Genomic DNA, 27,006 nt, shown 5'->3' on the forward strand with positions numbered 1-27,006 from the left:
CTGCGGTTTCAGCTTCATTTTTGTCTTGTGAGTTGATGCTTCTTATCCTTTTCCTTTTCAGTAGAGTTCATCCATTTTATATAGAACCACTGCAAAGAAGTAAAAACGTATCTGCAAGTTCACTTTTCATTTTGCAAGTTTTGTTGCATTGCTGTTACAGGGAAATTCACTATCACTCTCCAACTGTTTGAGCAAAATTTTCAGTTTCTTTCCATCTTTTTTTTTGCTGCAGATAACAAGTAGACACCTCTGAAACAGGGGTGAATCAAGTTACTTATTCATATGGAATATACAATTTTGATACAAAACCACTCGAATGATTATATAACAAGACAAAGTTTAGCTCCCCAGATTTCTGACCAGGTATGCTCATTGTTCGCCAAATTTATCCACGCCAAATAAAATGTGATGTTTTGTATCTCTTTCACCCGATCTGGTAATGTCAGAGAAATGAATCCTTGACATGTTTCGAAAACTCGTTATTATCTATGTTCATATATGTTAATGCTGTGAATTTATAGTCTTCACCATTCTGGAATAGATGTCATAATATTTTGTTATCTAGGACCATTTAGCTTTCAAATTGGTCAGAATTTATGTAAGGAGAAAGTGAACCAAGAAAACTTAACTAAGCTGATCTTTTCTTCCAATTGATTCAAGATGTGTCCATTTGGTTCTTTGCTCGCCTATATCAGCATTGATTCTTGCTAATAATTTAACAAAAGTGATCTTACTTAACATTGATTCATGATATTAAGGAGGTTTCAGAGAAAAACTAGACAACTATAGCTACTTGAATGCTGGTTTAAAAGAGTGGCACGATATTGAAATTTCCATGGATAAACAAATAATAAAAGAAGATGGACACACTTCCAAAATTCCTATTTCGTTCATATATCCTATTATGAAAAAAGCTGGGGAGACACTGAACCAAAAATATGAAAATCCAACAACTCCTCACCATATCTCCATTGCAGAACTGATTCATCCTTGCATGGTTTCAGACCATGTATTCTTCAACCTTCTGCACTCATGTCAACAAAACCATTGCCAGAAATGAAGCCAACTAAATGATAAGAGTGACATCTGCAACTTTATGTAAATTGCATTAATAGTAACTGAAACTAGGAATTGGTGAGAACCATTCAGGCTTTTACCACAAACAGGGAAGGGCACAAAGGATTTTCTGTTAAAAGTAAAGAGGAGAAAGTCCTTTACCAGATCATCTTGCCATACACTGGAAAATACTGTTACATCAGAAAACTGAAAGGAGGAAAAATAAAGCATGCCTTTGAATCTCTCATACTACACTAACAAAAACATTTGTGGCTCATAATGCCAACTGTATCCAAACTAACTATGCATCATGGTAATGATGCAACTTGTACAATAAAACTTTTCCTGCAGCATTTCCCAGAGCCATGAATCCTCCGTGAGGACTAAAATCCAAGCAGCGAGGATAGTGCACAGCCCGATTTGGAGAGGGCCAGTTTGAAAAAACTGTAAATGATGGAATGTGAATTAGCTTTGAGCTATTTTTCTTCATGCCAGAACTGATGGCTAATATTTGAGCATCATGATTAAATTTCATAAAATCCACTTTCGTGGTCAGATTCTCAATTGCCTTGATTGGTCTTCTCTTTCCCCCTAAAAACTCTTGTTTGTTATAAATATTTACGATCCCACTGTCTGAACCAGAAGCAAACAAACTTCCATTTGGCGAAGTGCAAAGAGCAGTACCATTTATGGACCCTTCATCAACACCTTTGTGAATGCAAGTCCTTGTCCTCAAATCCCAATGGTAAATATGGCCATCTCCACCAGAGCTCAGTAATTGTTGTCCGTCATCAGAGAATGCCGCTGAGCGGACAGTTCCATTCATTTTTAGTGTCCCAATGAGCTCCTTTGTTTTGGTGGAAACTAGCAAAATATATCCTTCATTACCAAGAAAAGCAATTGTATCTGAATCAGGAGATACCTCAAAACTTTCCAGGCTCTTTTCTTCCCTGCCGACTAGAGGACCTACTTTATCTACACTTGCTTTGACCAAGTCTAAGACATGGAAGAACTTCCTTCTTCCTGATATAATAACTTGCGACCCATTGGGTAAGAAAGAAGCCTTTTTAATTGGAAAGTCTTCAAGAAAGATGCTTTGGATCTTTGTATTTCGTTTCCCGTCAATCTGGAAAAATCTGAGTTTTTTATCCAACCCACCAACAAGGAGCAACTGAGAATTCTTGTGGAACTGAACAGAATTTATCGGTGCATTTGAAGGATCAACTGCATTAGCATCAACCAGTCTTGAATATTCAAGAAGCCCCGGCAACAATTTCGTGCGACTTTTGACAACAAGATCTTCGTTTGATTGAAGAATATCATCCACCAACTTGACATCCTTGGAACCATAGTCATCAATATGTTTACCTTCCTCGTCAGAATCTTCATCATCAGAACCGTAGTTTCTGCTTTGATAATCAATTTGGGCCCATTCAGTGCCTGGATTAAGTTTAGCATGTTGAGCCCTTAGTCTTTCCACGTACGTAGAACCAGATACCACATCTTCGCCCTCTTCTTTCCTCAGCTTCCTCAATCTGTTCACAGTTGCTATTTTTATACTAGCCTTCTCTTCTTCATCATCTACCCACACAGGTTTCCGCTCTTTCTCCACTTCTACGATACCTTCTTGCACCAGCTGTGCATCTCCCTCATAAACAGACAATGCACTATCAGCAACCCGGTCCACAAAGAACATAGCAGAATCATTTCCGCCATCATCTCGCTTTTCATCTTCATCATCCTTCCCGAAACCAACAGGGTTATACAAAGATCCAAACAATAAGTTCTCAAGCTTCTCCATTTCCTTCTTATCCTTGATTTCTACTTCTTTATTCTCTTCATTGTGCTCTTTCTTTCTCTTCCTATTAATTTTTTTCTCACTTTCTTCCTTCCCTTCACCTTTAGTCTTCCTTTTAGACTTTTCATCCCCTATCGAATGAGTAATATTCTGTGAAATTAAGCTGGCCATTTCCCAAATATCCTATCACTGCAAATATAGGGAGACTCCAAATTATTACACTCAAATTGGAAAACTTATTAAACCTAACAAAGACAATGCAAGTACTTGGCAGCAGTTCATTCGAACCAACAAAAATAATAATTTAGCTTTAGATAATCAGAAAAAAAAAGACAGGAATACATATCAATTTATTTTTCTTTTCCAACTTCCACCAATTCCACCAACTACAACAAAGAAAACAACTGTATTGAAGATAATAAACTAGAAGATTATCTCATAGCGAAACTTTTAATGTTACATTCAACAATCACAGAAGTTGATGCAAAAACCATAAAAGAAATCGAAAAAAAAAAAGAGAGAAGCAAAACAAAGGAAAATAGACAATTTAGCAGAAATTGTTACCTGAAACGAGGTGTTTTGCTTCTTTTTGTTTTACTGAGGAACGAGAGTTCTGGGAGGAATTAAACGAAACTAGGGCAAACAATTATAGAGGGGCCGGTCGTTTGGGCCTAAAATATGGGCTAATGTGAATTATAAGTACAACAGGTATTGCAGTATGATAGCCAAAATAATTCAATTAATTGGCACTAAATAGCCAATTTACAAAAACAACCCTACCAATATGGGTTGTGGTGTACTGGTGGGAGTGTTTCACCTTTAACCAGAGATTTTGGGTTTGAGCCCTGGGTATGGAGAAAATCTTGTTGGGAACGCCACCCCCGAATGGGCCCTGCAGAGCACGATCCAAATTTAGTCGGAGCTCTAATGTGGGCTCCGGACACCGGGTGAAAAACAAAAAAACAACCCTTATTAACGGATGAATTATTTTTTATACCTGAATTTAAGTATTTTGATAAGGCGTTAAATCAAAGTAACAACAACAACAACATACCCAATGAAATCCCACAAAGTGGGGTCTGGGGAGGGTAAAGTGTACGCAGACCTCACCACTACCTCATGGAGGTAGAGAGGCTGTTTCCGGTGGACAAGGCGTTAAATCAAAGTGAATAATGATATTTGAAAATTCAAGTTATGTTTGATTATGAATACAAATTAAAGATGTTCTTTCGAATTTTTGTGAAGATTACTCTTTTTAGAACTTCTTATTATATTTAGTTAGTCTAAACAATGATGGTTTATTTCTTAATCATTGTTAGGATTGTTCAAGCTAAATAAAAAAATTTGAACCAAACCCAAAAACACACTAGGTAATGACTACATCTCTCTTCATAAATTAAAACGGCACAGCCAAGACTGGCATAATCCCAACGTGGAAATAACGGGTGTGGTCTAGTGATCAATCAAGTGGTTGAGAATCCTGAAATCTCAAGTTCAAAACTCAATGGAGACAAAAAAAAAAATATTAGATAATTCTTCTCATCTGTCCTAGCTTTTTGTTGTCCCTTTGGAAAGTGGAAACATCCTATTACTAAAGAAAAACACACACATATATATTTATATCATCTACTGGACTCTTTCCTACAAATACAATGTAACATAAGATCTATAATAGTAGGGTCTTCCCATCTTACAGAAATATTATTATTTTAGCCAGAAATAAAAAGTTGCAAAGAGAGCTGAGAATCAGCATAACAAGTTAAAGACATAAGTAGCTACTTTATCCATTTGATCATGTATCCTTTCAAGTTTCATAGTCAATTCACTGATACAAGACATAACGCCCGTAGTTGCACAAGTAGAAACAAACGTTTATTACAATCGAACTACCACACAACTACTCGAAAGGAAACTGATGAGACCAAACATCTTAATCAAGACTTGACAATGTAATTTTGGCGGCTGATAGGGTTCATGACCACTGGGGGACCAGCAGTGCGAGGCCATGCCTGAAATTTTTTGTCAGTTTCTTTCCACCATTCGTTGTTTGCAACGGTATGTGGAGTGGTACCTGTATGAAACGACACGAGTGCCTGTAAGCACAACCAAATTCAAAATTGAAGTAAATTCATAAATAATTTGTACTTGCCTCCAAACACCTTCTTGTCTGCAATAACAACATCACAAGCATATGCAACTGCAAATGATGCCAACACTGAACCAACAATGTACTTTGTTGCCATTCTTGAACTCCAACAACTGAAAGATTACCTAAAACACAATAAGACAGTAATTTGAGTGCTTAAAGAATAGAAAAGCCTTAGGCCCTTGAAACTCCACTTCAAAAGAACAAAGAACTCATGGCATATGCAATTGATTTCAGTGCAGCAAAAGATGGTAATAAAACACTGTCACTGCATTTGATTTGAACAAGTTAAAAAATCATAATATTGTAATATCAAGATCTACCTGGATGATTCTTTACCCACTATCATAAGCTCTATAATGTAGTGACACATTGATGTTACAGGTTATCGGAAGGAACAAATGAATCATTTTGAGACCTTCAGTTTGATCAGCAAGCAAACTAGCACATGATATACCATATGGACAGACAACAAAAGATAGTTATATATTAGAACAATGTTTGGTTCAAGAAAAGAGAATGTGAATGGTAGTGTGGGTGGTAAAACTGTTGATTTACTTCTCCAAAAAGGTATTCACACTTCCCGTCATATCGTTTGGTACATCTGACAGGGAAGTAAGAGAACATTATATCCTCCTTTCCCCCTAAATTAAAGAAGGTGTTGCGTAAACCTGGTATCTTACCTAACCAAATAAGGGAAATAGCCGTTATCCCGATCCTAAACTCCTACTTTTCCAACCCGACAAACAAAGTATAAGTCCGCACCTAATATGAGAACAAAGTATGATGATAATTCAAAACCTATGTTGCTCAGACTCTTCAAAAATGTCTAACAGGTATGTGTAGGATTCTCCAAAAGTAATGTATTTTTGGAGAATCTGACAAAGGTGCGGCATCAAAAGTGAAGAGCCTGCGCAACTTAGTTCAAAACACTTGACTCGTGCATATTCACAACTTACTTGTAGTTGACCCTAGGAGAAAAAATTAACCAAAAGCACAACAACCTATATAGGAAAATAACTTCACAACAAGACCAACACATTCACATTCTTTTGCCATTTCTACTAACATGCCTTAAGAACTCCGGGAATTCATTGCTTATCATAAAGAATTCACCTAATATTATCACCTAAACAGTCATTTTTTATTTAAAAAAAAACTTATCTTTTTTCTCTTTTTTAGTTCAAAGGCCTTAGTTCAAGTCCAACAAAATCAAATATTTACTCAATGAAGAAAAATTCTATATAGATCCATATTCCCAATATCTATCAAGCTTCTGTAAGCAAGTTCAATTTTAGAAAAGACTTCAAAAAAAAAAAAAGAAGTTAAAATGAACTTTAATCATTAATCCAGCATACAACAAATGAAGATTCTTTGGAACTAATTTCAAGAAGCTTTAGCAATTTCATACCAACATTTTACTCATCGGGGCAATAATCAATAGCACAAATCCTCTAAATAATAATAAAAAAATAGTAAATTTACTTACAGAAATTAAAGAGGAATTAGGAGCTTACCACGATGAGCTTGAAGTGGGAGAATTGATAATGAGTGTTCTTTGCTCAAATGTTCTAGAAATGAGAAGTGGATAGTGCTTAATACGACGCCGTTTGACTCTAGTCATTATTTTTCATTTTTTTTTTAAAAACATATAATATTTTTGGATATGTTATTCTAATTATTTCACAATTTTAAAATCACATACTCACGTTTTTCTGAATATTTTATCGAAAATAACTTGTTCTATCTTCACAAGTTGGATATGTTGTTATTGTCAGTGTAGTAAATGTTTTTCAACAGTAAAGTCTAAATCATTTAACATCCTAATAAAATGAATATATTATTCAAGCTTAAATTTGTTTAGAATTTTATAGTAGAGAAGATGTAAGCATTTGATTTTAATAGAAAAGTATGCATCTACAATTAAATCATATTATAAAGATCACTAGTTTTAGACTATCAAGACACCCCCTCTGCCCGCATCCCTGAAACTTGCTTTCCTTTTTTGCTTTAAAAGCGTTTATGGCTCGTTTGGTGAGAGGGATAAGGTATAACTAATCTCAAAATTAATTTTAGAATGAGTTTATACCATGTTTAGTTGTGATAAAATCATGGGATAACTTATTCCTTATTAGTTATCTCGAGATTGTACTGTTATTTTTATTCCACAACGAGTGTGAAATAACAATCTCAAAATAACTAATCCCGAGTTAATTAATTTTGAAATAACTTATTCTCAACCAAATGAGCTCTAGTGTAATTTATCCCAAGTATGAATAGAGATTACGAGCTATTTCTTTTCAAGTGAACAATGACATAGTACTCATAGATTCCTAAACACAACATTTCGAACCCCATGAACACAAGAATTTCTTTTCTCAGAGTCAGACCACGCCTTATAATGAAAGGAGAAGAAAGGCCAAATCAACCCCCACCCCACCACCAAAAGAACAATGCAACAGTGAAATTCTCAAATGTGCTGATTAAAAAATAAGAAGAAGGCTGCAATTTCCTTCTTTACATTGACCTCCCTTGTGCCTTTGAAGGTCCTTTATGTTCCCTTTCAACATGTTCTACTAGGGAGACTGGATCGCGAAAACCTTTACTACATCTGGGGCAGACATCGACTGTCAAGTTCATGACACCGTTCTTTTCATGGACTTTTTGTACGTGGCTCACGAGAGCTGTGACTGAAGAAAATCTTAGAGTGCATTGCGGGCATTGCTCAACTTGCCCGTTAGCACTCCCGCTATGGTTTGTGGCATTGCTGCTTTGGCCCCTTCCGCTGCCTAATTTTGCCATTCCAGCTTCAGCTGCCTTGAAGAATGATGAGGCCCAACTAGAGGATGATGTGGCTGGAGATTTCTTGGGCTCGTCATTTCTACTGCCAGTTCGAAAGTTCATAAACGAGAATGCTGCTTCTGGTTTCTTACGTCCAGGACATTTGTGATCAGGTCCAAACCGATGCTTCAAACAATGATCTACAGTACACTCCCGACATTTGATTGTGTTTGAGAAAGTCAAGAACTCTCTGCAGCCAGGTACAGGACATTTTCTTTTCTTTGTGGCTTTATCGTAGTTTGATGGATCACATTCCGTGTTTACATGTGATTCCCAAGTTATATTCGGGTCTTCATCAGGAATAAGGTGTACTCCTTTTGCACAGAGTGGGCAAACAACCACAGTAACATCATTCTTGTTCGCTGTTGGACAGTGGTGTCTATTATAGCTCCGATGCTCTAGACAATACACCTGCCAAGTTTCATAACCCACATTAAGCCCCTTTTAGATCCACAAGAGGGGTTTGGGGAGGGAAGAGTGTACACTGACCTAACCCCTCCCTCTTAGATCGTAGAGATAGAGAGGTTGTTTACAATAGACCCTTGACTTAAAAGAATAGTAACAACAACGAAATACTGTGAAATGGAAAACAGTACACAACAAAGATTGGCACACTTTTGCAATGTCAAAATGCCATCATAAGGAAAATTAGGTCCATTTTAAGCATGATCAACTTGCAAATAGTTTCAGAACAACTTTAATGGAGAAGTTACTTTTTAATAAATAACACAGAAAGAGTCACAGAGGGAAAAGGGCTCAAATTTCCTACGAAGGTGCTATACAGCAAATGCAAAGATGAGAATATAGCACAGAATAAACTTGTCATAGCGCATTCAAAATGATAAAGATACAATGGAGTTCTACCACTGCAACATATTTGTAGTCAGATCTCCCATTTACTTTTCACATCTTCAGCAGACAGCAAACTTACTCACTGAAAAAGCTATGAATAATTCAAAGGAACCTCAGTCGGATATAAAAAACCAGATCATTATAAATAATAAAAACAAAAAACAAGGACATCCTACTCTCAAGCATCCCAGCTAAAATAGATCAACAATGCAAATGATGTACATCAGCTTCTTAAGTATAGCAGATTTATCGCTACTTCTTCGATGCTAGAGCCGAAGTAAGGAAAAGTTATGACACTCAATATCACTTTCTCCCACTCGCTGAATTTTTTAAATACATCATCAAGATCAATTTTTTATGTCCGCAAACCCCACGAAGAAAAAGAAACACACCAGATCAGAAATAAGAAAAACCTTCAAATGCAGCTTGACCAAAAAGATCTCAACTTTGATTAATGGATCAACTATGTTCTAATACCAAATAGCTGGAATCAGCTATATGAATCCTCTAAATCCCTTCCACACTATTCACCCCTTCCCTTCTCACTAATCAATAATTTGTCTTTTTAAGACAAATTATAGATTCTTAAATCTCACATTATCGCATGTTCAAGCCTCACACCATGCAAAACGAAGCCTGGTGTTTAAGTGGAGAAGGGTAGAGGGTTGAGCCCATTATCCACCGAGTTTAGAAGGCTGTGATTGGTCCAAAGGGCGGGTCACAAACGGATTTCTCGGTTATAAAAAAATAAAACTCACATTATCCCCTAAAGTGACTAACAAATCTACAGCCAAACTAGAAAGTCCAGCAAACACTAAATGCACCTAACATGAGTGCAACAAATTTACAACAACAACTAAACCTTAATCCCAACTAACTGGTCCCGCCTATACCGAAAAAGATTTCAACTTAGAACACTCAAGGTCATTTTTCCCACTAAGTGTATTCCCATAAACATCATCAAGATCAATATTTTATGCTTGCAAAACCCACAAAGAAAGAGGAACCTACCAAACCAGATTCAAGAAAAATCTTTGAATATAGCTTCCAGCAAAAAGAATCTCACCTTCGATTAATATATCAACTATGCTTCAATACCTGGCATCAGCAATATGAATCTTCTAAATCTATTCCACACTAGTCATCCCTTTCAATTTAAATACTCAATATTTTGTCTTAAATCTCATACTAATCCCCATTATCACTTACAAATCTATAGCCAAACTAGAAAAACTCCAACAAACACTAAATACACCTAAGATAAGTTCAACAATAACAATTAAACCTCAATTTCAACTAATTGGTCTCACCAAAATATAAAAGATTTCAACTTTAATCAAAATAAGTACCAAATAACAAACAAGGCTTAAACACAAGGGGTTTGGCCTTCTAGGTCGAGCTCATCACATGGGGAACGCCTAGTGCGATTTACCACTCCTGTCAAGTTTGCGAGCTATTGCACAAGACAATACTCAATAGTTTGTCTTAAATCTCATACTAATCCCTATAGTCACTTACAAATCTATAGTCCAACTAGAAAGACTCCAACAAACACTAAATACACCTAAGGTAAGTTCAACAACAAACAACTAAACCTCAATTTCAACTAATTAGTCTCACCTAAACATACAAGATTTCAACTTCAATCAAATAAGTACCAAGTAACAAACAAGGCTTAATACACAAGGGGGTTAGCCTTCTAGGTCAAGCTCGTCACATGGGGCTTGCCTAGTGCGATTTAACTCTCATTTGTGGTTTACGAGCTATTGCATAGGAATGGTGTGGTTGCGGGTTCCCTTGTCATAAAAAAAAAACACGCAAAATTACCACTACTCATCCCTTTCCATTTCAAAACACAATAATTTGTCTCAAATCTCATACTAATGCCCATAGTCACTTACAAATCCATAGCCAAACTAGAAAGGCTCCAACAAACACTAAATACACCTAAGGCAAGTTCAACAACAACAACTAAACATCAATTTCAACTAATTAGTCTCACCTAAACATACAAGATGTCAACTTTAATCAAATAAGTACCCAATAACAAACAAGGGTTAAAACACAAGGGGGTTAGCCTTCCGGGTTGAGCTCGTCACATGACGCTTGCCTAGTATGGTTTACATCTCCGGAGTGATTTGCGAGCTATTGCACAGGAACAAGGTTGCTTAAAAACACAAAATTGACCATACTGAATGTAAAAATGAAATCAGGAGGAACCTGGTGACAACAATCGCAGGTAAAAGGCAAGAAATCAATCTGCCGGCAGTCATCTACAAAGCAATGTTTTCCAAGATTTGGAAATTCTGGCGTCCCCATTGAAATTATCAATCAACTTCTTCAAGCAAAAAAATAAAAAAAAAATAAGAAAAGTAAAAAAAAAATAATCAAGAATCTGAAAATGTTTAATCGATAAATTATACTGATATATCTAATTAATTCCCTTGATTTTTTTAGAGAATTGGTAAAATAGATATTGAATTTGCCTTTAGAAAATTTTGGGAAAGAGACAACACAACAGCAGAATTGAGAATTAAGCAAAAGTTCAATGTTGGGGTTTATCGAAAGTCGTAATTTTAGGTAGGGGACTCAATTGTAATTTTTTAATTCTTGTTAGGTCCATTTTAATTTTAAAAATTACGGAATATTTGGCTTATTAAATTTAATTAATTTCGCTTGAGAGGAGATATTAAGGTTAAAACGTACTTAATATGTGCTTTGATTGGAGCTAGTGAGCATGCGTTTATCCATGAAAGATTATAAATATGTTTAGACGATGAATTCTCATATCGATCCCAAACAATTATGAGTAATAATATTGATACTCACATTGAATTTTAAGTAATTTAATTAGTGTTTTCGCTAGTTTTAGTCAAAACCAAAATGTCAGTGAAAACTAACAAGATAACAAAAAATACAAGATTACAATTGAAAATAAAAAATGAAGAAATAAATCTTTTCAGACTGAGGCGCGGATATCTCGCTCTCTTTAAGGAGATTCAAGTCCACTGCAACAAATGTTTTCACCGGTCCAGCAGTAGTCCTTCTTGACTTGTCCCCTCCAGGATACAACATCCTAATTACAAAATATAACTCAACAACTCTGGACAAGAGTTGAGTCCAAAACTCCACAAAAAGAACACCTCCCTTCAACTAATAAGAACTCTCTTTTTGACTAACTCTTTCACTCTATATTTTTCTTATATGTTGTGTGTTCCAAACCAAATGAAGACCACCACTATTTATAGTACAAGAAGTCTTCCTAGAAATGAATAGGAAGATAATGGGGTAGTAAATAGTGAAGATAAATGGCCTAAAGGTTACATAAGTTACAAGGAATAATGGAGAAGTAATGAAAAGAATTAGTGGTCATAGTAGACCACCTCTACCACTTACGGCAACCTCAAGTTGAGCGTTTTGTAACCACCAAATAATGAGTAATAAAACACATGCACAGTGAGTGACCAAAGTGAGTAATTAGGCATAAGAAAAGTCCACTAACGGACAACAAAAGAAATGCCATAATTTCCAACGTTCTCTGCACATTCACTAAGGCTGCAATGCAATTAAGCCTAGGACACAATTATGAGACTATTTTAATAATAAATAAATATTAAAATGCTCAAAAAGACCAACAATCCCCCACTCATTTTAATATTAATTAAGAGAGTCTATCAGCTGAAGGAAGACTACTATGCATAATGAAGGTGTGCTTTGCATTAAACCTCCACTTAGTGGAACAATAACTTTTACTCCAGAGTCGTAGTGGTCTCAGACTTGAACTATGACTGCTTAAGGAAAATAAAATATCACTGCTCACACATAATAATCAAGGTGTTGATATGAGCTTTAAAGCCAGCACGTTATGGCCATGTGCTATCCCGGTTTCATGAGTGTTTTTGAGAATAAGCCCAATTCTCATAGGAAGCGACCTACTTCCACACATCACATAGGTGAAATCTGTCGAGAGTGCTCCTGTAAGCTTAACACTCCATCCATATGGGCTACAGATATTCATTAAGAGTTTTATCAACTCAACCTTCACAAACTACAGGAAACAATGCACTCACATCATAGGGAGGGAATAAAAAGATAATGCATTTTTCACAACAAGTCATCATATGATTAGTTTTTCCCTTTGAACCTGGTTATAGGATCTCTAGTCCCCAGGTTGGGTGTCCTCATATATGACTCAAGGATTTGTAGGCTTCAATCCCATCCCCCTCGATGTGCTCCAGACCTTTTCTCTTGTTAAGGCCTTAGTAAGAGGATCTGCAAGATTATCACAAGATTTGACATAATCAACATTAATGGTACCATTTGTCAAATATGATCTTACATTACTGTGTTTCCTCCTTATAGGTCTGGATTTACCGTTGTAATAACGGTTTTGAACTCTACCAATCGCAGCGGTGCTATCACAATGAATTAAAATAGGAGGAATTGGTTTTTCAAAATAAGGTATTTGAAATAATAAATCTCTTAACCAATTCGCTTCCTCACTAGCTGAAGCTAAAGCAATTAGTTCAGCCTCCATGGTAGAGTTAGCAATTATAGTTTACTTTTTTGATCTCCAACAAATAGCACCACCACCTAAAGTAATTAAATACATAACCAGTGGTAGAACATGAATCACCTGATAAAGTGTTCCAATCTGCATCACAAAAGCCTTCAAGTACAGCAGGATATTTTTTATAGAACAAACCACAATTTTTCGTTCCAATTAAATATCTCATAACTCTTGTTACAACATGCCAATGTTCATTACCTGGCTTGCTTGTAAACCTGCCAAATACTCCTACTGCATATGCAATATCATGCCTAGTGCAATCAGTCACATATCTCAAACTTCCGATTATGCTAGCATATTCCTTTTGATTTATTACATCATTTTCACTTTCAACAGGAAATAAGTGAACACTTGAATCAAAAGGAGTAGCAACATGCTTGCAATCAAGAAAGTTATATTTTTTCAAAATTTTCTCAACATAATATGACTGGTCAAGGAAAATTTCATCACGTGTTCTTGTTATTTTTATTCCAAGAATAAAATTTGCCTCACCAAGATCTTTCATATCAAAATGGCTTCTAAGAATATTCTTAGTTTCATCAATAACATTCATGTTAGAGCCAAAGATCAATAAATCATCAACATATAGGCAAATAATCACATGCGAATTATTCCAAGACTTATGATATATGCACTTATCACACTCATTTGTTTTAAAAGTATTTTCAATCATGCAAGAATCAAACTTTTCATGTCATTGCTTAGGTGCCTGTTTCAAGCCATATAGAGATTTAGTAAGTTTACATACTTTGCTTTCTTGGCCTGTTTCAACAAAAGACTCGGGTTGATCCATATAAATTTCCTCATTTAGGTGTCCATTTTAAAAAGCAGTTTTTACATCCATTTGATGAATTTGCAAATCAAAAATTGCAGCCATAGCAATTAAAAGTCTTATGGATGTAATTCTTGTTACCGGTGAAAAAGTATCAAAAAATTCTAGGCCTTCTAGTTGTTTAAAACCTTTTGCAACTAGCCTAGCCTTGTATTTATCAATAGATCCATCTGGTTTTAACTTTTTTCTTAAGACCCATTTGCAACCAATAGTTTTACAACCCGGTGGTAAATCAACTAATTTCCAAGTTTTATTATAAATCTGTGATTTCATTTCATCATTTACAGCCTCTTTCCAAAATATAGAATCATGTGAAGATAATACTTCTTTCAAAGTGAGAGGGTCATCTCCAACATTAAACACATAAAAATCAGGATCAAAATCTTTTTCTACTCTAGCTCTTTTACTTCTTCTTAACTCAAAATCATCAACTTCTTTATTTTTCAAAGTAGAAGTAGATGAACTAGGTAGTGACAAAATATTTTGTTCAATCCTTTGACCCCCACTATTTTTAGAATCAAAAGGAAACTTATTTTCATGAAAAATAGCATTACCCGATTCTATCACAATATTATCTTCAAGATTAAAAAATCTATAGGCTGTACTATTTGAAGCATAACCAAGAAAAGCACAAGTAGTAACTTTCTTACCCAACTTTGTAATCTTGGGATCCATTAGCCTCACAAAGGCTAAACAACCCCAAACTCTTAGATATCCCAAACTTGGCTTGTAACCTTTCCACAATTCAAAAGGTGTCAATTAGACTTTTTATGAGGCACACGATTCAACACATAACATGCAGTTAAAATAACTTCACCCCAAAAATTTAAAGGTGCATGTGACTCAATAAGCATGACATTAGTCAATTCAATCAAAGTTCTATTTTTCTTTTCCGCTACTCCATTAGATGAAGGAGAGTAAGGAGGAGTAGTTTCATGAATTATTCCCAATGATCTAACAAAAGAATTAAACTTATTTGACTCATATTCACGGCCTCTATCACTTCTAATTCTTTTTATTTTTCTTCCAAACTGATTTTCAACCTCATGGAGATAAGTTTTGAAATTTTCAAAAGCATCACTTTTATTTTTCATCAAGTAAACATATGTAAACTTAGAAAAATCATCAATGAAAGTGATAAAATATCTATTACCTCCACGAGTTAAAATTCCACCAAGTTCACAAATATCAGTATGAACTAATTCTAACAAATTAGTTTTTCTTTCAACTTGAAAATGAGGCCTTTTAGTGATTTTGGCTTTACTACAAGCCTCATACTTTTCAAAATTCTTTTTAATCATTGGAATTAATCCTAAACTACTCATGATTCCAACATAACGATCATTAATATGACACAAACGAGCATGCCAAAAATTGGTAGAAGAAAGCATGTAAACAGAAGTAGAAGTTTTATTCATTTCAACATTCAGTTTGAACATCCCATCACATGCATACCCCTTTCCCACAAAAATACCCTTCTTCACTATTACATATTGATTAGACTCAATAATTTGTTTAAAGCCTGCTTTATTAAGAAGAAAACTAAACATCAAATTTTTCCTTATAGAAGGAGTATAAAGTACATCTTTCAAAGTTAATACCCTTCCAGAAGTAAAACACAATTCGACATATCCCGTTCCAAGCACTTGAGTTGTGTGAGAATCACCAAGCATGATGGTTTTGGGATCCTCAAAATGAGTATATTTTTTAAACCAGTCTTTGTCATAACAGACATGACGGTTTGCACCAGAGTCAGCCCACCATCCATCAACATTCTCAACCATGTTTATGTCGGTAATCACCGCCACAAAAGGTTCTTCGGTAACGTTTGCCTGAGGGTTAGGACCATGTTTCCGGAATCTGCAAAATCGAGCAATATGCCCACTTTTGCCACAAACAAAGCATGGTCCCTTGTCTTGAACTTGTTGATTTTGTGCTTGGATATTTTCACCATTATTTTTCTTGGGAGGTCTACCATTATTTTTCTTGAATTTTTTCTTCTTAGGCTTCAAAGAAGTATTTTTGTGAGATTCAGGAGTAGCATTATTTGAAGTAATTAAATTTACCTTCGTTGTGATGTTGTTCTCTTCTGTTTGTAAAAGTGCATCTTGGTCCCTTGCCTCTTCTTCCATGCGGATTTTCATTATCAAGGTTTCAAGAGAGGTTTCCTTTTGTTTGTGGCGCATAGTTTTTTGAAATTCCTTCCAAGAAAGTGGAAGTTTATCCACTATGCCACAAACAATAAGGTAATCTCCATTTTAACCTCCTCGGACCTAAGCTCTCCAACAATCATTATAAAGTCTTGAGCTTGGTCTACCACTGATTTGTTGTCCACCATCTGGAAACGAAAAAATCCACTAGCCGCATATTTTTTCGCTTCAGCCTCTTCGGTATCATACTTACTCTGCAATGCTTTCCAAATTTTCTTTGCACTAGAGTAAGTTCTATCATAATAATCATAAAAATTATCAGATAGACAATTAAGAATATAATACCGACACTTATAGGAATCACCATCGTACTTTTCCACTTTCTCTAGATGAGAAATAGTTTCATCATCATTCATAGAGGTGATGTCTACTTTATTAGGATTCTTCTCAGTTAACACATAAGAAACATTGAGAAGACTCAAGTAGAAAAGTACTTTACCCTTCCATCTCTTAAAATGGTTACCATTGAACTGAAATGGCTTGTTAAGGTCTCCCATCTTGACATCCGCATTTTTTTCAATTGTAGCCATAATGACTCTCCTTAAAATTGTTAGTGAAAACTTACAAGATTACAATTGAAAATAAAAAATGAAGAAATAAATCTTTTCAGGCTGAGGCGCGGATATCTCGCTCTCTTTAAGGAGATTCAAGTCCACTGCAACAAATGTTTTCACCGGTCCAGCAGTAGTCCTTCTTGACTTGTCCCCTCCAGGATACAACATCCTAATCACAAAATATAACTCAACAACTCTGGACAAGAGTTGAGTCCAAAACTCCACAAAAAGAACACCTCCCTTCAACTAATAAGAACTCTCTTTTTGACCAACTCTTTCACTCTATATTTTTCTTATATGTTGTGTGTTCCAAACCAAATGAAGACCACCACTATTTATAGTACAAAAAGTCTTCCTAGAAATGAATAGGAAGATAATGGGGTAGTAAATAGTGAAGATAAATGGCCTAAAGGTTACATAAGTTACAAGGAATAATGGAGAAGTAATGAAAAGAATTAGTGGTCATAGTAGACCACCTTCTGCCACTAACGGCAACCTCAAGTTGAACGTTTTGTAACCACCAAATAATGAGTAATAAAACACATGCACAGTGAGTAACCAAAGTGAGTAGGCATAAGAAAAGTCCACTAACGGACAACAAAAGAAATGCCATAATTTCCAACGTTCTCTGCACATTCACTAAGGCTGCAATGCAATTAAGCCTAGGACACAATTATGAGACTATTTTAATAATAAATAAATATTAAAATGCTCAAAAAGACCAACACAAAACAAAACAAAAACCTTATATATAGTCACAAAGTGATACACGTACAATATTTTATCCCTATTATCAATGATGAAAAATATATTATGTATTGACAAATACAGTCGTTGCAAAAAAATAGTTATTACATAATGACATTATAATTCAATAAGAAATACCAAAGGGATATATTACATCATATAAACAACCATATATTATTTTTGTATATAAAAAGAGTACAATTGTAAATCTTGACTAGAAAATAGAAATACATAGTAGTCTTATTAAAACTTCAATCCATATATATTAATAATATTTAATAGGTATTCTTTTATTGTGCTATATCATATCTGCTATATTGAAAATCTATAGTATAAATTAATAATTATACAAAAGAGCTTCATCCTTTGAACTTTCTACTGAAGGGCACTTTGGTGAGACATCTTCAATATTGTTAAAATGGACATTTTTGCACATAGCCTCTGAAGGTTTTCCATTTTCCCCTACTAATTTTATATTCTTCATTATAATTCCTTCACATGGAAGGTTTTTGCTGCAATCAAATTTGATGGCCACCTTTGTTGCACTTGTGCCCTTGATATTCTCATACACCACATTTTTCACTTGAACTGCTGAATACTGGAACAAACAAAAGAGATTAAATAATAGTTAGAGGCCGAATTCATTTTTTTTTTCAAACTTTATGATTTCTACGATTTACACAAATGTTTTTTTTAAGGTTATAATTTACTTATATGTGATTCGTTTTGAAGTGACTTCATCTATATGCTTAACACATGCATGTACTACTCGTTGTGTAGTCAAATTTCCGGTCAGTCATGATTGACTTTGAATCAATATTTCAGATATCATTAGATTTGGATTTAATGTTTTGTGCATATGTTTCTCAATCTTACATACAAAATATTATATGACGTCTAACATTTGAATGACTTACAAAATTTTAGATCATGATCTAACATTTTTTCATATGATTTTCAGTTTTCTTAAAGAGGATTTTTAGACCATAGTCTAAAAGATCCATAAGTTAGAAGAAAAAAAAAAGAATAAATGAATACTATCATTTACTAAAAATCTATTCAAAAAGTTACAACTAGTGAAAAAAATCTCAAATTTTTAATGATGTAAGGTAATTTAAGAAGTAATAAAATATAATTAATTGTTCCTTAATCAATAATTACCTGTTGTTTACATGGTTCAACTTGATCACAATAGTTTTGGTCTATAATTATGGGATTCTCAACGTCTTGCATTTCCACATTCAGAAATTTGATGTTGCTAGCTTCTCCAGATCCTCCCTACATAATTAAACCACATTATATTAATTAATATAATGCTTAATTACATGTTAATTAAATCTCTAAATAATAAATTCTCGCCCCCTCTTTATTAAAAGTTTGGTTTAACCATGACCCCAAAACGGTAACGACAAGTATATGGATAAATCAAATTTCTAACGAAAGACAAATATTTTTACATAGTACAAGTGCAATAATCTGAACTATTTTCCTATTTAACATAGAAAGTTAGTCTAATGCATACTTTTATCCGAATGTGAAATTTTTAGCATGAATTTGAATTTAGTAAGACTTTAATATCGATATCCGGAAATCATTTTGTAAAAAAAGGGTTTGGGGGGTTTGGTTGGGGGGGGGGGGGGGAATATACCTGCCAAGTCTTGATCCTAACTCCATTTTCGCTACCAATAAATTTGGCTCCATTTACAGTAACATGAGACACATGAGCTTCTGAATTTTTAGATCCTAAGCTTCCAATACTAATCCATGAAAAAAAATAAAAAAATGAGGGTTAATATACACAAAAAGATTATAGGTACCAAAATCGTATTTCATCAATAATTATTTCATGTTTTATTAGATTATAATTTATAAAGCACTGTTAATAAGTTAATTTAATATAAAAAAGAGAATAGTATTTTAATAAGTTAATAGCATTTTCGATTCCTCAGTTATTAGTTCTTCTAATTTTAGTCCATATGATATCTGATAAACACTTAATCTTCGATTATTTGAAATGTACACTTTGAACGATCCCTTTTCTTGTGAATAATCAAATTCACAAAATTATTAATCATTTCGTCTTTTGATTAACTATATGTGTTATGTTAAAGCATGTATTGTTACGTTGCTCCAAACTTGAGGATATTTTACTACTAAAAAGAAAGTTCAAATATAACACATCTAAGCACACATCTCAATTATTGAAAGTTAAATGAGTTAAGTCATAAATAATAAAGACAAAAACAAAAATTTGGCAATAAATTAATTAAGGGATTTAAAGTAATTATTATATTATAGTACCTTTTAAGAAATAAAGAAAATGGAAATAAATGAAATTTTAAATACCTTATACCATGACCTGGACCACAAGTAATATTTGTGGCATGCACCTTTTGGGATCCACTAACAATTGAAATACAATCATCACCTATCCAACAAATTAAAAATTAATTAATTAGTTCATAAAATAAAAATACTCCTTTTTTTCTAATTAAATTGGATAAATAAAAATTAAACAAATAAACCTGTTCCAATAGTAGTATCAGATATTTGAATATTTTGACTATTTGTTACATGGACTCCATCAGTATTTGGGCTCTTCTTTGAAGCAGATATCATCAAATTTGAAGCTACAACATTAGTGCATGACTCAAATTCTATATGAATTTGTTGTGCATCTTTACTCTTTAGATTCTTCACTTTCAAATTATTGCAATTGTTGAAGGTTAAGGCCTGAAAATTAAACAATATTAGTTTTAATATGTAACTAGAAGGTTAATAATCATTCATCCATTCTAAATCAAACGTCTCGAGAGTCAGAGGCGGCAGAGATAGAGTTTCAGTATATAGATTTGGCAGAATCTAATAGCTTTGATCAAAACTGTTAGAAAAATAAGAAAATATAATCAAAGAAGGTAGGCTTTGAGGTGTGAACAAATCGATTTAATGTAAAGATATGACACTTGGGCCTAACTCAACCCCAAAAGCTAGCTCATGAGGGGAGGATTGCCCAAATCCATATAAGGAGATCACCAGTTCATTCCCTGCCAATGTGGGATTTTTACCCACTCTAACACCCCCCTTCACGCCCAGGCCCAACTGGCGCGTGGACCAGGAGCCCAAACGGGGATGGACTTGGCTCTGATACCATGTAAAGATATGACACCTGAGCCTAACTCAATCCCAAAAGCTAGCTCATGAGGGGAGGATTGCCCAAGTCCATATAAGGAGACCATCAGTCCATTCCCCAACCAATGTGGATCTTTTATCCACTCCAACATATTACGTATATAGTAATTCTCTTTGGGATACAACAAAACGCAAATTTCATTTCACCTTTGGTTGTTGGACAATCACATTATATATAGTGCAAACTATGTAATCATTTTTATTTGTATTATATATTAAGAGATCCATTGAAATAAACAATATATCAACGTTTGAGTAAGTTGATTTATGGGAAAACGGTTCGAATTTATCTAAATTTTGACTTAAATTGTTGTAACTATCCCAAAGTTTGGACAGACCATAAATATTGCATCATTATAAACAGTAACTTGTCTAACTGGACACTTATATATCTTTAAAATACACTATTAAATAATGCAGGAGGGTAATAGGTCCTACCAAAATTTGGGATTGTTACAGCAATTTCGATCAAAGTTCGGATATATTTCAAACCTTTTAAACGCGCCTTCACTCGGATTCAAATCGTGAAACCGAATAAATCATTGTAGAGGACGTTTCTTCCTTTAATGAGCTTTATACCGTACATATTTAAATTAATCAGACCCAAAACAAATACCGAACACATATACATACAACAAATTTCCAAAATCAAATGAATTAACGTACCGTTGGTGCATCCTTGCATGGCTGCATGAAGAATAAAAAGGGTAACAATGATCAGGCAAGGATGCTCTAAGAATTAGTTTACATAAAATTAATATTGTTCGAATTCTCTAAAAATGTGATGCATTCGTGACACATCCTTCAAATATACATTATTTTTTATTTTTGGAAGAAGTTTATAGAATCCGAGCGACACAGCGTAAAACTTATAAGCAAGGTTATAAAATTACCAGTGATCTATTAATTTTGCAAGAATATGGCCACCATACATTTCCATTGCCATTGATAGTTCCTCCTCCTCCAACAACTAAATTTTGAACACTATCAAAAAGAATCCAATGCCTTCTATCTGCGTAGTCTGAAATTTTATCACATGCTTCTAAGGATCCAAAAATCTGCATAATAATTTGAAAAATATAAGAAGGGAAATTAAAGAAACAATGAATAATCTAAAATTATCTAGTACTAAAGCTTCAAAATTATCATTTATCACTATTATTACTACTGTTATTTCTTTTACTTCGATTATTTTTTTATTTTTTTTAATGTCGATATGTTCTTTCTTCATATTTTCATCATAACATTTCTTTCAAACGTATTTAGAAAAATATTTTTTCTTGAGCCACGAGTCTGGAAACAACCTCTCGATCTACCCCACAAAAGTCTTTGTAGGGATATAATGTCTGCTTACACCCACTCTACTTAGATTCTCCTGAATATGTTGTACGTAGTTGTTGGTTTTCTTTACTATAGAGTGTTGTTTTCTTTTTCCTATAATTAAGTAATATACTCCCTTGATTTGAATTTATTTGTCAATACTTTGTTTACTTCGTTTTAAAAATAAATATTTCTTTCTTTCTTTTTGACAATTCTTTAGTTTGAACTATCCACGTGACATACTTAAGACCATAATTAGTATGTCTGTTCTACACATCTTTACTCTACAAACAAATAGAATTAGCTACAAACTTCATCACTAGCTAATTCATCGCTAAGTTGCTCATACCTAACATAAATCTATGATAATTCCTCACTAATTCACCAAATTAGTGACGAAATTCGTTGTTTATCTACAAAATTTATCCATCACCTTTCAGTTTTGTAGTAGCAAAGTGTTAGTAAGATTCAAAAGTCTTCTTTGATAACTTTCTTAAATTTCATACCAAGTCAAAACCAGACAAATAAATTATTAACGGGGAGGGAAGTAATCAATACGCTAACCTGCACTGAAATAGAAGATTTGCATGGACCTGAAAAAGTGATTTGTTTGAGAAGATAATTCTTGTTTTGAGGAACCACAAATTGAACAGGTGTTTTAGATGAACATGCTTCTTTCCATGCTTTCTCAAATGCCTGAAAGATAATTGAACACGATAAGAAACACTACCAAATGTAGTGGTAAATACTTACAAGAAACTCTCGAGTATGTATTCGATCCGATAAAAGTCATTTTTAAAAAAAATTAATAATATTTTTTGGAAATTATTTTTTATGAAAAATATTTTTTTGATATTTCAATATTGGTAGATTGAAGATATTTTTAAAAAAAATATATACATATAAAAACTATGCATGTGTGAGCTCGTTCATATAACTGATCTCAAAGTTCCAATAAAAGCGATTGTCGAGGATCTCATAAAGATAAAGTTAAAGACTGAGTACATCTTATTAGATTACATTAAATTTGTTATTTTGGTTGAGAAGTATACATATAAGAAATTAATAGTAATATTAGCAAAATTAGAGAGATTTTGATGAAATTACTTTTCGAGCACTAAACATCAAAAATAGTGTCTTATTCTTAATTATAGCGAGTACTATGCCGTTATTAAAAGTAAAAAAATATAGTTCCATGGAAAATGACTTCCTCACTTACGAGAAAACTCATTTTCTACATTTTGATAACTAAACACGAGAAAATAATTTTCTACATTATAAAATATAACTTATCGTCGTTCCAAATATCCCTAATATTCTCTATCATTTTCATCCCCATTAAATATATTCCAATATTTAAATACTTACCTTATTATCATATGCTTTTCCATCACCCTTAGCTCCAAAGCTACATACATCAATCACTCTAATCCCATTTTTATCAACCTTCTCAATATTATTGAAATCATGAATATTATTTTTGCTTTCAATATTTGTGCTCAAATAAGAAAGATAAGCTTGAACATCATGAGCAAATTCTTGTTCAAGAATATTATTATAAACTTGTTTGAATAAATCATCATCAATAAAATTGCTTCTACAAGTTGAAATTGATAAAACAAAAATAATAATGAGAAGGATAATATTATTCCTTTGGATAACCATGATATATTGTTATATGGTATGGTTTTTAAATTTGTCTATTGAAAAAGATTTTTGTGACAAAAGAGAAGTATGGATTTTATTTTATTTTTTTATGATAAGAGGTATGGAAGTGATATAATAAAATGATATGGGAAGGATTTGTCTATTTATAGATTTTTTTTAGGGGGTTTAAATTGATCAATATGGTTATAATGGGTATTATTTTAGTTTCGATGAGCGAGATTTAGACGAAAGAGTTTCATCGACAATTTGTCGACCTGTATTCTCCCCCGTCTTAAATGATTTATTGTATTTTTATACACACTTCTTAAAAAAAATATTATTTTGAATGATTCAACAAAATTATTTTACCACTTTTTGTCACTTGAGATATAATCTTTCTTTGTTAAATATTCATTTTATTTAAATGTTTGTAATTTTAAAAAATAATTTAAGATAATTACTTTTAGAAAATTACAATAAATAATTTAAGATGGAAATAATAGATTATATTCGATGAACCAAACACTATAAATTAAAGAAAATTTATATCAAGTTAAGTTTGATTCATACATAGCGCATAGGTAACCTTTCAAATTATGGTTTCTTAAGGTGCTTTACTATTGTTATAATTAATTACTTTGACATCAAATTAATTAATTTGCGTTTTGAAGAAGTTTTAATTTGATAATATTAGTTCATTGTAATTCAATTGAATCAAGAAGCAATCCCTCGATATCAATTTCAAATATTAAATGTTTGATATTTTTGGCAATCAAATTATATATAAAATAAGAGTAACAGAAATTGTTTTTAATTTCTTTAAAAGTACTTCTCTCTAATAATATAATAATTTATTTTTTAATTTTAAAAAATACACTTAAAAAGCGTGATTAAATATTAATTATTGCTCAAAAATATTTCTTAAATTAACTGGTCAAATAGAAATTATTTCTCATCAATTTTTTTAAAAAAAAACCTAGCTGATTTTAGAAGATTGATCAAGCAGGCTAGCTAAAGAGAAATAACATTCCATGTAGTCTGAGTTAAAATGTTAAGAAAAATAACAGTACAATATTCTTAATCCAATTTGTTAACAAGTTTCGTTGATTAAAAAGTTTGATAGCAAAGTTCGATCTCAGTACTGATACACACACAATTTCTATATTATCAAAAAAAGTTTTATATTATAATTCTCATCACCAAACTCTTTTTTTTTTTAAGAAACATAATTTTATTTATCAAGATGCGGGTACAATTTTGTAATTCCTTGATTTTTCTCAAGATATTTATTCATTGATTCGAGGGCCGTTTGTGGCGTATTTTTCAGACTTATAAGATGATTTGGACTTAATCTACATAATTTGAGGGCCGTTAGTGGCGTATTTCTCAAACTATGATAATTTGGACTTGATATTCATAATTCGAGGGTCGTTATTGACGTATTTCTCGAATTAAGATGATTTGGATTTGATCTCTTTTGGAATATTCCACGAGTTTGTGGAATATTTGAGATATTCGAGATCCTCTCATCACCAAACTCATCTTTAAAAATTAAATAAATTTTAAACACGAATAAATTCATTTTCTATTGTTTTTGTCTTCCGTTCCATTGCATCATGAAGACTGATAATGCCGGAATAAATATTAGCAAAGGACGTACAATGAATGTGACTATCCTTTCTTAATCACATATTTTGATTCCGAGCTTTGGGTATGAAAAATCATTAATGGCATATATATTTTTTCGAATCAGATCCTATACGGTGCAAATCTAAATTGATCGGGCTTCAATATAAATACGGAACCACAACTGAAAACCAAAAAGAAATGTCGTGAATAACTTGAATTTGTTTATTTGTATACAAGAAGAACTTCCCTTGAAGTAGGTTTAATTTTATTTGTCTGTTTGTGTTTTTTTGGCACTTCTTTTAAGCATTTATTTATCTTTTAAATAGGAATTACCTTTATAGCAGTTTACGTGTTTTGTTACCTTTATAGAACTTTACATGTTTAGTTACATTTAATTGATTAATCTTCTCTAAATGGAAAAATAATCTCTAATTTAATCTCTCCTCATATGTGTATGGTTTATTACAAGGAAGAAAAAAATGGGATGAATCGACCGACGGGCATTCGGGTGACATAAGGCACTATAGCTATGATTTCGGTAATTGTGCTCTATACGGACTATACCTATAGACTCAGAGGCGTATTCAGGATTTCGAGATGATAGGTGCACTATTACCAAAAGGTGGATCTAATCGGTTTGACATTTAGGTTTCTATCATTGATCAAACAATTATAGGTCCAAAATTAAAATGCTTAATTAATTAAAACGTCAAAAATACTATCAATAACCACTTAGAGAGGGGTGTTACCCACTTTTAGATAGAAAAATAAAATAAAATAAACCTCATTAAGAGGTGCACCAAATCATCATCACATTATATGATATTTCGAGTGTGGGTTCACACATCTATATTTAACAAAAAAATTTAAAAAAATAACATTACTATATATGATTTCTGGAGGGAAACATGGGTTCAAGTGAACCCGATGACCCCCTTCTGCATACGCCTCTGACTATAGTTTCATTTGCTATGGAGACTACAATTTGTATATTTCGCTTGCAAATATACAATTATGGTAAGTATATATAAACATGGTAAACAAATACATTTAGGAATTTTTTAGAACATCGTTTGTATATTTCACTTGTCAATATACAAATAGGTTAATTTATTATGATTTTTTCATAAATCGTAAACAAATAGTTAAGGTAAGCATATACAAATTCTGGATTTATACAATCAGGAACCGAATTATACAAAATCTGGATTTAACAATCAAGGACTGAATTATACAAATTATACAATTAGAAAACCGAATAGAAAAATTTCATGAAACAATAGCCATGACTTAAAAACAATCTAAAACTATAGCTATATTACATAATATACTTTAGATGTTTGCCATTTCGCGTATTTTTTCCTAAAAAGAACATAATTAACTAATGTCGTATTTGATAGTGTATTTTAATTATAAGTATGTCAAATACGACGTTTGCATATTAGTTTACAATCCTCATAATTAATATATGTATAATTAGTTACGAGAGAATTTATGTACATTATTTTATATATGTGGAGTAAAAGATAGAATAGCCGATATTGTTGGGTTTTGAGTATTTTTCTCTATGTGGATAAATAAAAGATCAATTTGGACCAGCCCATTTTTGTCCATA

General features: G+C 32.9%; 4 protein-coding genes across 4 annotated transcripts; all 4 read right to left on the bottom strand.

The window, feature by feature from the left end:
- Window positions 1–1,197: 1,197 nt before the first annotated feature.
- LOC125841082 (U3 small nucleolar RNA-associated protein 18 homolog) lies at window positions 1,198–3,518 on the bottom strand. The gene is made up of 2 exons (XM_049520090.1): window positions 3,419–3,518; window positions 1,198–3,043 (listed from the first exon to the last, which is right to left on the bottom strand). The coding sequence occupies exon 2, from the start codon at window positions 3,023–3,025 to the stop codon at window positions 1,358–1,360; it is 1,668 nt and encodes a 555-aa protein (XP_049376047.1). The 5' UTR covers window positions 3,026–3,043; window positions 3,419–3,518; the 3' UTR covers window positions 1,198–1,357.
- Window positions 3,519–4,484: 966 nt separating this feature from the next.
- Window positions 4,485–6,615, bottom strand: LOC125841098 (uncharacterized). Its single transcript, XM_049520108.1, has 3 exons — window positions 6,518–6,615; window positions 5,004–5,125; window positions 4,485–4,925 (listed from the first exon to the last, which is right to left on the bottom strand). Exons 2-3 carry the CDS (start codon window positions 5,095–5,097, stop codon window positions 4,789–4,791), a joined length of 231 nt encoding a protein of 76 aa, XP_049376065.1. The 5' UTR covers window positions 5,098–5,125; window positions 6,518–6,615; the 3' UTR covers window positions 4,485–4,788.
- An 893-nt stretch (window positions 6,616–7,508) lies between these two features.
- On the bottom strand, window positions 7,509–11,224 carry LOC125841086 (zinc finger AN1 and C2H2 domain-containing stress-associated protein 13-like). Its single transcript, XM_049520095.1, has 2 exons — window positions 10,914–11,224; window positions 7,509–8,252 (listed from the first exon to the last, which is right to left on the bottom strand). The coding sequence occupies exons 1-2, from the start codon at window positions 11,010–11,012 to the stop codon at window positions 7,518–7,520; spliced, it is 834 nt and encodes a 277-aa protein (XP_049376052.1). The 5' UTR covers window positions 11,013–11,224; the 3' UTR covers window positions 7,509–7,517.
- A 6,532-nt stretch (window positions 11,225–17,756) lies between these two features.
- LOC125840984 (polygalacturonase-2-like) lies at window positions 17,757–23,835 on the bottom strand. The gene is made up of 9 exons (XM_049519974.1): window positions 23,484–23,835; window positions 22,680–22,811; window positions 21,689–21,853; window positions 21,462–21,482; window positions 20,132–20,339; window positions 19,953–20,034; window positions 19,255–19,363; window positions 18,768–18,884; window positions 17,757–18,204 (listed from the first exon to the last, which is right to left on the bottom strand). The coding sequence occupies exons 1-9, from the start codon at window positions 23,778–23,780 to the stop codon at window positions 17,944–17,946; spliced, it is 1,392 nt and encodes a 463-aa protein (XP_049375931.1). The 5' UTR covers window positions 23,781–23,835; the 3' UTR covers window positions 17,757–17,943.
- Between the last annotated feature and the right edge of the window lie 3,171 nt (window positions 23,836–27,006).

Source organism: Solanum verrucosum, unplaced genomic scaffold, assembly GCF_900185275.1.
Source record: "Solanum verrucosum unplaced genomic scaffold, falcon-dt-bn FXZP01000196.1, whole genome shotgun sequence".
In the NCBI taxonomy this organism is placed as follows: Eukaryota; Viridiplantae; Streptophyta; class Magnoliopsida; order Solanales; family Solanaceae; genus Solanum; species Solanum verrucosum.

What these genes read in the sequence shown, in the direction of transcription:
- LOC125841082 (XM_049520090.1), bottom strand. Translation starts at nt 3,025, where the DNA reads ATGGCCAGCTTAATTTCACAGAATATTACTCATTCGATAGGGGATGAA.
- LOC125841098 (XM_049520108.1), bottom strand. Translation starts at nt 5,097, where the DNA reads ATGGCAACAAAGTACATTGTTGGTTCAGTGTTGGCATCATTTGCAGTT. An exon ending in AGACAAGAAGGTGTTTGGAG is followed by an intron (nt 4,926 to 5,003) that starts GCAAGTACAAAT and finishes CGTTTCATACAG; the next exon opens with GTACCACTCCACATACCGTT.
- LOC125841086 (XM_049520095.1), bottom strand. Translation starts at nt 11,012, where the DNA reads ATGGGGACGCCAGAATTTCCAAATCTTGGAAAACATTGCTTTGTAGAT. An exon ending in CCTGCGATTGTTGTCACCAG is followed by an intron (nt 8,253 to 10,913) that starts GTTCCTCCTGAT and finishes GAAACTTGGCAG; the next exon opens with GTGTATTGTCTAGAGCATCG.
- LOC125840984 (XM_049519974.1), bottom strand. Translation starts at nt 23,780, where the DNA reads ATGGTTATCCAAAGGAATAATATTATCCTTCTCATTATTATTTTTGTT. An exon ending in GCAAAATTAATAGATCACTG is followed by an intron (nt 21,483 to 21,688) that starts GTAATTTTATAA and finishes TTCTTCATGCAG; the next exon opens with CCATGCAAGGATGCACCAAC. An exon ending in GGTCCAGGTCATGGTATAAG is followed by an intron (nt 19,364 to 19,952) that starts GTATTTAAAATT and finishes TTCATGGATTAG; the next exon opens with TATTGGAAGCTTAGGATCTA.